Raw genomic sequence first — 16664 nt, forward strand, 5'->3', positions numbered from 1 at the left:
CATCACTGCTCTGTGTCTGAGAACAGGCGGCCACCGAGATGAACAAACCGCTTGTCACTGTTGACACGGGACATTAGGAAAAAATACATCTCTCTTTAAAAGCTCAGCATCATCTTTCACCCAAATGACAGGGACTGGTTAACTCGCTTGTGTTACACTTGAAAGCCAGAAAGAACAACGTGCCACCCACATGCACAGCTGTTCTCTTGGGAAAATTCACTCCGAGAAAGTTTAGGGATGTGTTATCATGTAGGAATTTCCCCTTGTAATCTGTAATACAATACGAGTTTGGTGACGGCAGACGCTTCCCCAGCTAAGCTGAGTGTCTGGACTATTGGAAAGAACAAGATCAGCTCCAAGTCATCTATTAAACATCGCCACCGAGTTTACAGGTAACTTAAACCAGAATTTCTGATACTGTGGTGGTCACGTACTTTGTAGTAATCCAGACAACCACATTTCTTTGGTTTCAGTGGTGGGGAAACACTGCAACCGGCACTAAAACAGCTTCACAAAACATCTGCAGAACAGGTGTTCTTCAATTTACTAAAAATAAAAAGAAAACAGTACAACGATGTGATCTAAACGGTGCACAAGACACCAAATACAAAACCTAATGTTCGAACTACATGGTACAAGCTGCGAAGTAATTAAACCCACTCATGTAAATATTATTGCCTTACAATATAAAGAACTAGTTTTTAATCTTTTTTCTTCATTTAAAAAGGGATTAATTTGTGGAGCAAAAGGGTCATGTATTTCAGCAACATGTTCTTACACAGTTCCTGTCGCACGGTCTTGCTGAAGTCAAGCTAAAGAAATACCGTAAGAAACTTAAACATGAACAGGGATATTAAATGAGCTCCTTGTATTGAAAGTTATTGGAAACTGATCTCTTCCTTATTAATACAATTCCCCACCATGTACAGAAAGATATCTCCATGTTCCAGAATGCAAACAGAGTTTTAATCTTTAATTATATTCTCAACCTCAGCTCTTCTGGAAAGAAGTATAGATGTGGGCCTGAGGATTATTGCTTTATTACATTATCATCTCGGTGGTATTTAATGAATATTGATACTTAATGCAGCTTTGCCAGTAGGGGGAAAGAAGAATTTTACAACGGCACAAAGAACTTGTGAGGACTGTTCTCAAAACGGAAAATACGGCCACACAATTCGCTCTTCTACTCTTGAATGCTGAGAAGAGGCCTAAACGTTCAAGTACAGCTCATAATACTGAACAGGATTATTGCAATAACAACACTTGCATGTTAAATAACCCCCTTCCCCACAGCCTGTAGAGCAGGTGTTAACTGGTACATCAGATTCTTGGTTTCAAAGTATGAATCCCCGGCTGGGCTTTCAGGCCTCTACAATGAGGACAGACTAGATAAGCATAATTTAAACATATGCTCTTAAAAAAATACAATTGCGTGGTTAAACAGGGAACTGCTGGCTATGCTCAAGTGGAAGAGGAGAGCTTCTAGATCATGGAAGGAGGGGCTGGCCACTTGGGGAGAATCTAAGGCCATTGTCAGAGGGTGTAGGGAGGCAACTAGGAAAGCTAAGGCCTCCTTAGAATTAAACCTGGCGAGAGGGGTCAAGGACAACAGGAACAGCTTTTTCCAATATGTGGCAGAAACCTCTGAAAACCTATGAATATTACTGGCTTAGGCATGCTTTGCCATTATCTTTAGAATAATCTGCCTCTTTCTTTCATAATGAAAATCCCCGAACCTAGGAAGCAATTAGATGCTGTTTATAAAACAAAATACTGAAATAAACCTTTCCTCCAAAAACTCTTGGCAAAGGGCTCATCAGGATTTTTCTTAACGTAAAAATGATAAATTACACAAGTTAAGTTCCAAATAATTTATTCTGGCACATCTTATGACTGGGTGTATAGTGTTTATATACATGTATGTATACACACACACACCTTTCATTTAACTTAAAAATAGCAAATATTTTTGAATGCTACATCATAGTCGCTCCAAAGGATGGAGCAAGTATGGACTTCTTTTGAATATATCCATCTTCTCCAGAAGAATCCAGATGGATTCTGAGGTGTGGAGAGCAGAACAGAGACCTCCCGTATCTCACGAGTGGCAGAAACAACCCAGCCCTCCTGAGTCTCTGCTCAGCACTCTGTCCTCAAGTCCTTATTATCTCCTAAAAAACCCAATTATCTCCACAGCTTTCTGTTGTTCATTTATCTAGAACAATATTACGGGCAGTGTTGTCTTTTTTCTTTAATAACAGAAAAGTAATTTTGCTGGTCTGCTCCTAGCAATAGAGTACAAATTCCCAGAGATTTTTACTCGCTCTATTGCAGTGTTTTCCCTGTCAGGGTAGGACATACATCAGAGCACAAGAGATTAACAAGACAAGTTGAAGAGCCCTGAAACAAAACACTGGACTGTCTTTTACTCAAGCCTCTCTGTCCACTGAGCCTAAAGTTGTCAAACAAGAACCAGAGACTTCCACTTGTTTATTGTTTGCCGTGTTTGCTCATTTCCCCAAACCCACAAATGTCGCAACAAATGACCCTAAAAGGCCCCACAGAGGGCACGAGTCTCAGTACTTTTTGTGGTGAGCAAGTTCTTGTGCTGCCCATTTCCTTGCAGACAGAGAAGACAGATGATTAAGCTGGGAGAGCTGAGAAAGCCCCATGCAACAGAGCTATCAAGTCATAAGGTTTTCAGCTGAGACCCCTAAAAATTGCCATTAATACTAACGGACCCTCCTGTGTATGCCAATGAACACAACTGCAGGAATGTACTCAACACCTTTTCTTTCTTCTTCCTCACGTCAGAGGGACTCGCATCCTTTCTTATGGTATTTATTTCCAAGCAGAAGAAGCCACCCTGGTTTTCAGAAGGGTTGCATGTATCTGCTTTCCGAGGGACGGGGAAGGAGCTGACAGCTTTCAGCACTTCAGCAAACGCTGCTTGGAGATTCTGTAACAGAAGGAAGGAGCCAGCAGCCAGATGAGAATGCATCTATTAGCAAGTACAGGGAGATGTCTTGTTAATACAAGACAGAAGGGGGGACAAAGCAGCAGAGAAAGAAGCCAGCAGTTACTCATTTTCTCATACAGATACATTTGGCTAGAAATGAGCTGCATATCAATCCAGTTTTCCTTCCCGCACATTCAGGGCCAGTGAAAACCAATACTGAAAAGCAAAACTGAACACCAAAGAGTCGTCTTCAAAATTATTCGGCATTCTCAGAGGCCCTCAAATAACAAAAACAGCGAGAAAATGAAAATTTTCCTGGTAGAGGTAGCGTAAGACAGAGACCTTTCAGTTTTAGAAACACCTTTTTGATTCAAAATTGCTGCTGCTGTTTCAAATATCTACTAGGACAGGGAACTGCTGGAGAGAGTCCAGCGCAGGGCAACAAAGATGCTGAAGGGAGTGGAGCATCTCCCGTGTGAGGAAAGGCTGAGGGAGCTGGGGCTCTGGAGCTGGACAAGAGGAGACTGAGGGGTGATCTCATTCATGTTTACAGATATCTAAAGGGTGAGTGTCAGGAGGATGGAGCCAGGCTCTTCTCGGTGACAAACAATGACAGGACAAGGGGTAATGGGTTCAAACTGGAACACAGGAGGTTCCACTGAAATTTGAGAAGAAACTTCTTCATGGTGAGGGTGCCAGAGCCTGGCCCAGGCTGCCCAGGGGGGTTGTGGAGTCTCCTTCTGTGCAGACATTCCAACCCGCCTGGACACCTTCCTGTGTAACCTCAGCTGGGTGTTCCTGCTCCATGGGGGGATTGCACTGGATGAGCTTTCCAGGGCCCTTCCAACCCCTCACATTCTGGGATTCTGTGAATAAATCTCAGGTCACACCACAGCAGTAAAGTCAGAGACATGGATGAGCAAGATAATTGCTCAGCCTGCATCATTGCCATTAAGAATGTAGCACACAATAGCAAAAGTTACCCATGCAGTTTCTTCAAGGAACAGGAACATAAATAAATAAATCAACAGATCAGTAACACGCTCACTAATGCTAACTTGAACTCAAATTAAGACATGTTTAATGTCAAACTACTCATACACAAAACGTGCATAGAAATAAAAGAGTTTTTAGAAGAGCCTTTGTACAAATCATCCCCTACGTTACCTGCTGAGCAGCAGCGTTTCCTGCAATCCTTTGCTGGCTGAAAAGAATCACTGCAGTGTTGCTATTTGCTCCAACCTCCTGTCCTAAAATGACATTTTGGCACACCGTTGGTTTTAACTACTTCTGTTTAAGAAAAGCTCTAGATAACAGAGTTGCTCTGAACAACATTTAATATATACTTGACTCACAGCACGCTGTTACTCAGCCCAAAGACTTGTCACTGAACTTCATTTTAATAGCATACATCAAAGCAAAAAAAAAAAAAAAAAGACAAAGGAATAGTTACCCCTTTCTCGACTAATCAATAAAGCTGAAATTTAAAAAATCCCTGACTTGCCATGGGGAAATTAGTATGCACTATGCCCTGTCAAGGAGATATGCAGCTTTGCACCTGGATATCTTCTTCTTTTGCATTTTAGAGAGAATGAAGCGAAAGAAAAAAAAAACACAGCATGATTCATCACTATTTGCATGAAACTACAGCAAAATCAAGATATTGAAATCCATCTGCCATATTCTTTTTTTTATTATTATTATTAATGCTTCTCACAAGCCTATTTTCATAAGTCTTTTTATAATCTTCTGCCCTGTGTTGGAGCCGTGATGCTGAGCTCAACAGGTATTTGATTTGACTTAATATAACTATTATTCTCTTCTTAAGACACACCAAGGTAGAAAATAAGGACAAATATGGAAAGGTCAAAGAGGAGCCAGAGAGGAGGAAACAGGTGACAGACAAAGGGCCAGCTCAGCATAAATGTATTTTCCCTGTGCATAATGCTGGGAGTGGTAATAAGATATTGAAACATAAATCAACTACCAGCTAAAGTTCAGTTACCACACTAAAATCTCATTCTATCTGCAAATTCTAGGTAAATGCATCATTGAAAGAAAAAACAACTACAGATATACAATACTTTGAAAAGTGTACATTATATACCTCATGTTAAAATTTACATAGCTGCAACTGTTTAAGTACAGATTTGCTTGCAAAGATAGAAGGTAGCTCTTTCTCACTATAGGAAAGGTAGAAACCATTATTTGAAAACAAAACACAGAAACACCAAACACAACACCAAAATATTTTAAGACCTCTGAATAGAACTGTGACAACTGGTAGCGCAGTTACCCCAGGTTCCAAACTTCTTGGAGAAGGCCATTTTAAGCTCCGGATAAACCTGGTACCCCAATGAGGGAAGAAAACTAATTAGCCGGTTTCGCACAATATACCCCTGTTCTTTCACAGATACAAGAGAAATAACACCTGGTTTTCCAACGTGTCGTTCTGCTAGAGCTGCCCTTCTAACCATTCTTCTTTGTCTGACATACCGGTAAAATAATAGAACATTTTATGGATTCTTGAATCAACAGCCCTTTAAAGCTAATATACAAGGGCTCTGTTGACTCTGATTTTTATCTCATTTCTTATAAGGAAAAACCTCTAAAGTTCCTTTGATTCCTTCATCAACTTAGGCCTGTGGACTCTGGTGACAGAGACTTTTATTATTACAGGTATGAAGTTTTTAGTAGCAGAGTGTTCATACATCAGTGACTCTTGTTCTGTGAAAGCAAGCAGTTTCCACAAGCTACAAGGATGCTCAGTAAAATGAATAATTGCTTAGCACTTGATTTTCTACATAATAATCATTTTCTTATATGTAACTAAATATTTTAAGCTCTTTATTAATTTATAAGCTTAGTCGTGGACAACTCTTGTGTTTTTGGCATCAGTACAGAGCCTGCCTAAAGTGTTGATGCTCTGTGTCCTCAAACAGTTCCTAAGTGTCCTCATAATTGCTTGTCACCTGTAAAAGAGGTTTAGATCCTATGCAAAATTAACATATGGTGAACAGATGGACTCAGAACAGGCGTTTGTCGAGAAAGCACTCACACCAAAGACTTTTTGGCTTCAGCCTTTCAGGACCTTCAGAAAAGTCCTGCTTGAAGCTCCAAGCCATGCTAATCAGGGAGCATCATTCCTCAATGACAGTCTTGTGTTGCAAAAACTTCTATGACCCGCTACAAAGCAGAATCCTCACAACTTTTCTGTTGTGACAGTGCCTCCTCAAACAAAAAAAACTTAAAATACTGTTTCCATAGCGCACTCTACCCGTCCAAGAAGAATAATTCCTCTTGTACGAAACAAAAAAGCAAGCGCAAAGCTGCTATTAGTATGATTGAACAAAGAAAATAATTGCAGTAAAATGTTAAATAAAAATATCCCCTCCCCATGCAAAGTCCTGAAACGACTCCATGACTTACTGCGGCGGTAAGACGAGCGTTGTTGGCTGGGCCTTCGGCCGGCGTTTCGCAGAAACCCCCATCTGGTTGGCGGAACGTTTCAGGGACTGCTGATTCAACAGGCCAGATGCTAACCCGGCATGGTACTGCAACTGGAAAATCAAAGGATATATATTAAAACACACACCGCTGCAGTGCTCTGTCTATGTCAGACCTCTGCTGTCTTTACCACCTGATTCAAATTGCAAGTTAATGTATGGTATTTCATATATATTGCTTCTTATACAGGAGATGTTCTGAACAAAAGCATATTAAAAAAGACTGCTGTAAAATATGTATTGCAAGGAAGTGATGTGATAGGGCAAGTAAGATGATGAATCAAAGACTTCTGAAGTCCAAACTCTCCTGAAACTTGGCCTTGCTTTTAAATGTTAAGACTGTTTCTCCTCTCAAGGGATCCAGCATTCTTACTTTTTAGAAGAGGAAAAGAGATGCAACCCTTTCACTGTACAAACCAGCTTTTTAGAAACAACACTCATTGTTTCTCTTAAACATAAAACCAGAAAACATTCACAAAGTTTCTACCACTGTAAAGAAAAATGCAGCCTTTAAAATACCTGCTAGCGCATCTCCATAGCATTGCAACAGAAAGATTCACAGTTGGTAGCTTTCTCCTCTAACCTTTTATTTTCCTTGCCAAGGAAAGACCAATTTATGAAGGGCACAACATGAATCTGCAAGATTTCGAGCGCATCCCCACTGCTTGCGGATTTAAGAACAGCTCTGGTGCTGTGTCTGGACTGAAACCAAGTGCAACAAGTTCCGAGCTCACCTCTACATACTTCCCATTTATTTTCTTAGTTCCTCGTTTTTTGAAGAGAAGGGGTGGAAAAAAAAAAGCCCAAGATTCAGTGTCAGACAAATGCAATTGCCTTCACCATTCTAGTCCCCACATTGATGTGTTCATTAAAGTGTGTAAAGATTTGTTCTGAAAATGGCGAAGTGTTTAATGCATTAACAACTCTAACCCCATGGTCTGCACTAAAAGGTTACAGTTAGGAAACTAGGACTTATAAATGTTCAGAAAACAAAGTGGTCTTATGCAAAGCTGTTCTGCAGGTTACTGATTGAAAATGAGAGAAATGAAGCTTGATAAAGTGATCTAGTTGAACATGGCTATTAAAAACGGGTGAAGCTACCCCGTGAGCAAATCTGACCGGAATGTCAAGGCTCAGAGCATCCAAAGGGCTTTTGAGCAGGGTCCTGATTTACTTGGCTGCTTCGCCTTGGGATCTCGGCCGCGGCACAAGGCGAACACACGTTGCACCCCTAACAGGAACGGAACCACTGGGAAAAGGGGGTCGTGCTGCCCCAACAGCTCCGCTTAGACCAACTCATTTTGCTCAAATTTGCTTCTCTCTGACCGATTTCTGAAATGGAAAGGGAATAAAAAATAATCAATGAGAGCACTGGACAGCATATGTTTGAAAGACAATGTTTCAACATGTCAGGGGCTTACGTTTCAATCTTCACCACCCGGATTTGCAGTGAGTGCAATATGCAGGGAATTAAAGGGAAAGACAGCGCTGGCAAAAGACCCCTCTGAGTCCAGGAACACAGCTTTTCCTTTCTCTTTTGGCATCTGATTACGAGCAGCCCTCCTACAGCCATTTTGTGCTGTGGGCACCATTCACTTCAGCTCACTGCGCAGAATGACACTGACGGGGATTGCAGGTAAATAACACTATTTGGACACTTGCTCAGGTAATCACAGGTGCTAATCACACATGAAGTTTAAATGCAGCCTTTAAAAATGTTTCCTAACCTCCCGGCTACTCTGACATTTAGTGCTCAGGCATTAAAAAAAATAGGAATTAAAAGTAAAGATACTAAGAAACAATTCTGTCCTTAGCTGACTCCCAGTGATCAAGCGATTTTTATTAATTATAAGTATTTCTTTACAATCTACCTCCGCTCCCAGGAATGCAGATCCAACTGTCAAAATCTATAAGGGCCATTAAATATTTACCAAACCATCCTTATAATGGGAGAAAAGGTCAAAGTTAATAAAACTGACAGGCAGCTTCTGTCCAGCTTGATTTATACATTATTAAACTATCACACAGTGCATTGCACAGAATGCATTCCTTTTTGGGGGCAGAGGGGTGTTAACTGAAGAGACTGGGAAATTCTCCCTTAATCATTTGCTCAGAGGAGCAGAAACGAGACTGAAAATAGTGCCAAAGCAGCACCACTAGTGTCAAAATTACAGTCAGGAGATTCAGCGGTCCCGATGGATAATAAATGTGCCATTTGGTTCCTTTTTCCTCTTGCAAAAGGAACACTTTTGTCTGCCAGCATCGGCCACGGCAGCAAATCTCAGCTAAAACATCCCAATCCCCTCAACATTTTTGCTTACTACCAAGCAAATGCTATTTTCAAACACAGCATCTTCACCTTAGGAATCCACATGAAATGTTTGGCCAGAGGATGTTACAGGTGCTAAAATCTCATGCAGGGAAGCCGAGAGGAGCTCATGGGACACAAACCCTTTGAGGGTTAATAAACGTTAACAAACACATAGAAATCACATTTAGCTGCAGAAGTCCCTGATCCAGAGCCTGCTGATGGCTGGAGAAACCTTGGGGAACACCTTGTATCCCGGGGTCTCCTTAGAGCTGCTGCTGGAGATGAGACCCACGGAATCACAGAATCACAGAATGTTAGACGTGAGGCTTTGGGGTGACCTGGTGCTTCAGCTGGTGTCTCCAGAGGGTGGCCGGGCAGGTCTGAGAGACCCAAACTTGGGCACTTGTGGATGGTCCTGAGTGTGTTCCAACCACCTTCCACCCACCGCTGCCAACTGTGCCCATTTAAACCAGCAGGACTGTGACCAGCAAGAGCTTTGTCCGTCAAATACGCTAAATACTCACTGAACTGGAATACGGGTGCAGCACCACGTAGCGCTGAGCACTGTAAATCATTTCGTTATCAGCCGCTAAGGAATTCCCCATCATTCAGAGGCTTTATTACAACAAGCACCGGTGTCTTTCAGCTTTGGGGAATTCCAACTGGTTTATGTGAAGCTAAGCTCTTTACTTCCTAATGAAATACTCCTCTGTAAAATTTCAACAAGATTGATCTTTTTCTTCAATACATGCAGATAAAACATAAAATCTATTGCGGAAACCGAAGAAATAAGAAACAACAACAACAAAAAAAATCAATGTATAACACTTAGCAGCTAGGATATACACCAGTGCCAACTTGTGCAGTTTTATGATGAGTCTCATGATAGCTGATATTTTTCTTAAAGCTGTGGTTCCAAGTAGATGTGTGAATTCCACATTTTAAAACCAAGAGACTCTAGTTCTCAAAGATGTAGCAAAAGTACTGAAAATAACACTTCAACACAAAAACTTCACCTGAAGGAAAATAAAAAGGGAACTGGATTGTTTTTAAATTTAATCATTTTTGAGATTCATTATCTTTCTATGTTAACAGCAACACGGCCTATATTTTCTAGAGGAACTGATTACCACTTACGTTTTACAGGTGTCGTAATTCACATTTTCACAGTGTTCCTGAGTGTATGAAAACTACATTAATACATTAACCGTTCTCAATCTTCCTCCCAAAGTGAAACACATCCTACCAGAGGCTGCACTTTGGAGTTGCTTTTCTCACAGCTGTAATTGTAGGGAGGGCAATTTCTTCATTCGTGTAAGATGTCTTTGGCTTTCACAGAATCCCAGAATGTCAGGGGTTGGAAGGGACCTGGAAAGCTCATCCAGTGCAATCCCCCCATGGAGCAGGAACACCCAGATGAGGGCAGACAGTCTGAGTTGCTACAGTCTTCTTCAGACAAGCTCTCTTTCTGGTTGAGAACAAGGGCAGCAACAGTATGAGACAGTGGCAATAGGTAAGAGAGTTTAACTAGCAAAAGGTGACAACCTCTACACCCTAGCGCACAAGTTAACACACTCGCTTTCACACGAACTATTTAAACAGAGAAGTTGTGTTAAGAGAAATACGAGATTTAGGACTAGATCTAGTTCTGAAAACATTAATATATTTTTTAAAGTTAATCACATAATATGTCTTATTTATTCCATCCTGGTGAGTCTCTTCTTAACGGAAACAGCGCAACACACGCCTAAAACAATCAGAAGAAACAAAAAAGAACCCCCTGAAAGGTCACACTGTTTTCTGCAGATGATCTTTAAGGTTTGGAGCAGACAGAGAACTTCTGCCAGAGCCAAAGGGCTTGAACGAGATCAGTGCGGTTTGCTAACAGAAATGTACTGACCATATCGTGACAGGTAATATTTTGGCCTATGGGATGACTCTACAGTGTATGCTGTGAAACTCCAAACATGTACACAGTGCTTATTTAAAACTTTGAAAATTAAAGCTTCATCATTAGAATGACGCTGGGTCTAGAGGTCTTTGGTTTCCATAATTCATGGGCTGGAGATTTTGCAGGTGCTGACTGCTGACCAAACAAGTCATCACACTCCACTGCCTGACAAGGCCATTGAAAGATGCACAAATTGGTTGGGTAAGAAGGTACAAATCAGGGGAGGGGGGGAAAAAGGCAAAGAAAAAGCAAAAAGCAGTCACTTGGAGCATTTACAATTGATCATGTCACCTCACAGATGCACATTAAATTTACATATTGCCATTATTTAAAGCTTTTTAAGCACCAATAGGTTTTATTTTAAAAGTGAAATCAGAAGAACGACTTTTCTCTGCGATCACATTAATCTGCCGTGGTATTTTTTCCATTCTCATGTAAATACTTACAGACTGCATAGATAAACAGAAAAGCATTTCCTCAGATATAGGTAATATTAACAAAATGTTTCTTCCCAAGAAAAGGAGATTTACAGAAGTGGCTGACAGATACTTATCCGCCATGGAATTCGCCAACTTGGCTGTAGTTCTGGTGAATACATGCACATTTGCCTCCCTTTAAGATGTGCAGTACTTTGCCCCTCATCACTATATTATTTCTCCCTTGCAGCTAACAAGGGATTTGTCTATTATGATACAACTCCAGTTGTTCCTTTGAAAAGAGCAACGAGCAAGCAAGCAGGACACTCCCCCAGTTTCATCTCTGCAGACTAAAGTAGGCAAGAAAGAAATTATACTACCTTAATTGATATTTTTAAGCTTTTCTCAGATAATGAGGCCCGTTTGGAAATTCTCTTTTTCTCTAAATAATGTTTGATCATTTTCGGATAGCTGAATTCTTGACTTGGCCAAAACAGCATCAATAAAACAAAAGAACAGTCTCTGATTTATTTACTCATCGGTTTTCCTCTGTGGAACTGGGTTGCAGGCTTTTCAATTAATAGGAAAGCTAGACATTGTGCCCTCGCTTTAGTTTACAATTTAATTAGGACACTTTGTTCTGTATTTTTTAAAAGCATTTATGCCCCCCAACACTTTCCAGTTTACAAGAATATTTAATCAGCAACTACCTATCCTTGACGGGAACAAAGGCTACCCCCCCCCTTCCCTTCTTTTTTAAATCCCTGTATAAAAGTTATTGTATCTTTTCCTAAACACCCTGATCCGACTAAGCTGTGAAACTAATGAGCTCGCACTTCTGTCAGAAGCCTCTGCCAGGGCTCGTATTCGCATTGCATGGAGATGCGCGGGGCCAACGCCTCAGCCTGGTCCATAAAGCAGGAGACACGGAGCTTCCTGAGGACACCGACCTGCACGTCCCTGCTCGGGCAATCGGCTCTTCCCGGCGGTTTCTCCTCCTCCTTCCCAAGGGTAGGGAGTTAAAAAACAAGTTTAGGCATTTACCTCTCTCTTTAAAAAGATACAATAGTACGAAATGCATATCCCTGTTTCTTTTAACCTCTTGTCTTCGCCACATCTTTTATTCCATTGTCTTTGAATTCATATTTTGGCTGAGAGCGCTGTTTTAATTAGTGTCGAATTTCAGCCTCGAAGTATGTTCTTCTCATACTTCTCTTTCGAAAACATTGAAGTTCTGCTGATGAATGACTGCATCAATGTTGCCTCACTCCAATACTGCTTGCAAGTCTTTGGCTTTTTACCATGCAGAGATAGCAAATCTGGTGGTGCTTTCTTCAAGGAACTGGTCAAAACTTCAGCATCTGCACCTTTGCTGCCAATAAAATTACCTGTGCTGTTCAAAGTCTCTGCAAAAGCCACTACTCCTCCAGGGATTTTTTAAAGTATTCTGGAATCCATTTAATACTTACATACTCTTGCTTTTTGGATGATGCCAACACAAAGTGACCCTACACAGCCATCAGGCTCAGAGGTTTAAAAAGAACTAGTATTTCATACAGATTAAGAGGCAGAGTAATCATAGTTTGAGGCTACCTTATTTACCTCTTCAGAAGAGTAACTGTATTTTATGCTTCAGATGTTTATAAATAGTTCTGGGTACTCTGAAGTACATATATATTTCGAACATATATATTTCAACATATATACTTCCTGAAAGATAACTAAATGAACTGGCATTTCATTGGATATGCAGCAACAACCCAGACACATCACACAATCACGAAAAGCAGAGTAAAGTTATTACGTTGTGTTCTGCATCTAAATGACAAAATAAAACCACGTGCAGTAACAAACAGTATTTTTGAGTAACCCTGACCTCAGGGGGAGTAGTTGGTACAAAGGTTGTCCCACCAACAGGGAAATGGTCTTAGTATCAACCTATGTAATATATTCACACTTGTGTGCTCACTTCATGGATTTCATTAAAGCCTAAATACCCAAGAAGTGCACTTCACCAGTATTTGACAGAAAACCTGAATTCTTTTTCAACAAAAGTATTATCCTTGCATAGGACAAATAATTTGTAGCAAGGAAATTCAACATTAAAACTACCCACTGAATAAGGACACAATTAGTATCTTCCCCCCATGCTGCTGTGCCCCCTTAAACAGCCACCACAACTTTGACCTGCAGACATTGCTCTCACGCTAAAATTCATATTTTCTAAAGCCCTGGACTAAATCTTTGGCGTCAGAGGCTCAGGTGGCAGCTGTGCCAGGATAAAGAACGGCTGCTGCCTCCCAGACAGGGGATGCTCAGGTGCTTAGAAAAGAAATGTGAAGATACTTGAAAACTGAGCGGTAGAATAAAGAGCTGCAATCAGCGACAGCACCACTCTTGGAATTCTCCAGCAGCCATGATTTGCAGCGCTGTGGTTGGGCTTTACCACGAGAGCAAACAAACGACTTTTCAGACAAATAGAGAAATGAAGAGTCGTCTTCAATAAAACATCTACAGGGTGCGGCTTATGTAAAACCAACTAGTCCAGCTGCGCCGTCAGACAAAGAGCCCCAGCTCCCTCAGCCTTTCCTCACACGGGAGATGCTCCACTCCCTCCAGCATCTTTGTTGCCCTGCGCTGGACTCTCTCCAGCAGTTCCCTGTCCTGCTGGAACTGAGGGGCCACAACTGGACACAATATTCCAGGTGTGGTCTCCCCAGGGCAGAGCAGAGGGGCAGGAGAACCTCTCTGACCTACTGACCACCCCCTTCTAACCCACCCCAGGTACCATTGGCCTTCCTGGCCACAAGGGCCCAGTGCTGGCTCATGGTCACCCTGCTGTCCCCAGGACCCCCAGGTCCCTTTCCCCTATACTGGTCTCTAATGTCTTTAGACTTCAAAGAGTTAAGTTACGGGTGCTTTTAGGACTGAAAAAAGAATCTATCAGGTTTGATTGATAAAAGCGTAGTTTTTAACTAAGACTGAAAAACTGAAGACTGGCAACATTTTTTTTTCCGAGAATAATATGCTTCCTCTGCTTTTTTCAGCACGGTGCACATAAATCAAAGAAATGTTAAAGAGGCCCATACATCACAAGCTGGCATTTCTAAACTATTTACAAAATCTGTAACAGTCAAGAGGATGGAAAATACCGAAGTGTGACCAGCAAAGTTACTAAAAGGAAAAACAAAAAGCAGTTCTACCATCCCAACAGGGTTAAATAAGGTTGAAAACAACTCTTGATTGTAGGATTTAAGAACACTAAACCAAAACAATCCTGGGTTACAATAAGGAAAGAAGAGAGTATATCATCCAAACCAGAGAAAAGGTGGATTTGAGCAATGTGCTTGTTCCACGATTACACACGTGGTTCTGAAAAGACATAAAGCAAATGCTCTAATAAGGCTGGAAATACGTAGAAAGCAGGGCTGACCCTGCATCTGCAAAAAGCCAGCCCCAAAAATATTACCAACTCCAGTGCTGAGCTGTGTACCCATCACATTTTCACACCCCGACATCTAAGCACACAACAGACTGAGACAGATGAGGCTTTTCCTCAACAACTTTTACAAATGAGAATCTCAGCTCCTCCTCTGAAAGGAAAGACACGGATTATGGAAAGTTTATCTGTCCATCTGTTGAAGATGTCACACTCCGACTAAAGAGTGCAAAAAGCACAGAGATGTTTTACAACCAAATCCAAAACTTACAGTAGTCTGAAGCAGTGTAAAAGCCATATGCTTTGCAAAAACACCTCTTTCGCTACACATTTTTTTACCACAGCACAAAGAGTAACAGTTCTAAAGCTGCTGTAATCTTTATTTCTGAAAATAGATCCCATATTCTTACTCTCATCTGCCACGCTCTGGTATAAGCTAAGCGGTTAGAAACCAGAAAAGCAAGGAAATACTACGCTGTGCAACAAAAGCTTAAGACAAACTTCATTGCAAGAAGTTACCCCCAGTTTAGAGGTAAAGCGGCAGCTCAGAGAGCCCAGGGATGATGCTTGAACAGGATGATGCTTGAATAGGATGATGCACTGAACCAAAGGCAATGGCACATAAAGCAGTTTCACTGTTTTCTCTGTCGGTGTTGAAACTTCCAGTAGGATTATTTCACACGAAGCCCAGGGACCTCAGAAATGTCTTTAGGAGTAAAACAAATGGAATATACACTTCATATTATTTTCATGGGAGCTTATAATGTAATTAAGTCAATTACGCCACAAGATTAATAGCCTTTAAAACGCTTCCAGTCATTCATTACAGGCCTAATTAAAACTCTCTTTTGGTGTTAAGCCAGCGAGAAATATGAAAATACTTGCTAACTAACCGTATATAAGAATATACGGTATTATCTTTATCGTGCTGTTTGTTTCCATGTTCACAATTCAGTGAGCAGTTTGGTTTGTTTCAAAAAAATACAAAATATCAAAGACAACCAGAAAAATGGACAAGATGCCACTCAAGAGGCTTCAACACCTGCAACAGCACCTCAGCTCACCACAGCTCGCCGGTTTATTGCCAGTTTTGCTGCCACAGTTAAGGGCTTCTACAATAGCAGATGCCTTTCCTCCCACACGTCAATTAATTTGCAAATGCACTCAGGTTGTAGAAATAATGAAGTGCTGACTGCTTGCTGCATTGGCAAGCTGTGCTGTCAGGAGGTGGATGCTGTGGGCGAGGTGCTGAAATGCGCTGCTGCCGTGTGCGCCAAAGGGAGGACGAGCCACATGGAACCCGGTCGGCAGCTAACGGGGCACATCAATTATTGCATTTACCCCTCTCTCACTGGAACCAAAAGAAAGAAATCCTCTCCAAAAGCATTTTGTTGTGTTTATCTAGGTATTTATAACACAATCTACAGGGAGATCTGAGCTTCTGCGCTGACCCAAGAATCATTTCATAGAAAAGTCGTGTTTTTTCGCCTATTGCTACATTTACTAAAATATTTGCATCAAAATCGTTCAAGTTACAAATGAAGAATTCAATAACTAGGAAACGCTTGAATTCATATTGCCAATGTAATCTAAACCAGACTGCTTGTGCTCAGGATTCAGACTTTGATTACGTGCTTCTTTCCAAAGGAACTCAAATTACCGCAGCCTGCAGGATCCCCTGGATGCAGAGCCATTTATTCAGCACCCATTTTCATGCACAGATTGTTATTTACAGTATTTCACACAATGTCCACACTTATCTTCTCAGATGTCTTCCATTTATTTTCCTGCTTATCTTGCTTCTTTACAAATACTGTTAAAGTTACCTTCATAAATCGTATTCTGCCCATGCAGGTTTTTAAGAACACAAGATGTTTTCACTATATTCGTAGTAGAGTTTCTATATGAGGTCACCCCTCAGTCTCCTCTTCTCCAAGCTATATAGACCCAGCTCCCTCAGCCTTTCCTCACACGGGAGATGCTCCACTCCCTTCAGCATCTTTGTTGCCCTGCGCTGGACTCTCTCCAGCAGTTCCCTGTCCTGCTGGAACTGAGGGGCCACAACTGGACACAATATTC

General features: G+C 41.3%; 1 protein-coding gene across 1 annotated transcript in view; it reads right to left on the bottom strand.

The window, feature by feature from the left end:
- Positions 1-16664, bottom strand: part of MED27 (mediator complex subunit 27) — a 79926-nt gene that overhangs the window by 43385 nt on the left and 19877 nt on the right. Inside the window, exon 3 of the mRNA XM_082068045.1 lies at positions 6392-6522. Within this exon, the coding sequence (XP_081924171.1) occupies positions 6392-6522 (131 nt within the window). The remainder of the gene's footprint in view (positions 1-6391; positions 6523-16664) is intronic.

Source organism: Streptopelia decaocto, assembly GCF_964273445.1.
Source record: "Streptopelia decaocto genome assembly, chromosome: 17".
Classification (NCBI taxonomy): Eukaryota; Metazoa; Chordata; class Aves; order Columbiformes; family Columbidae; genus Streptopelia; species Streptopelia decaocto.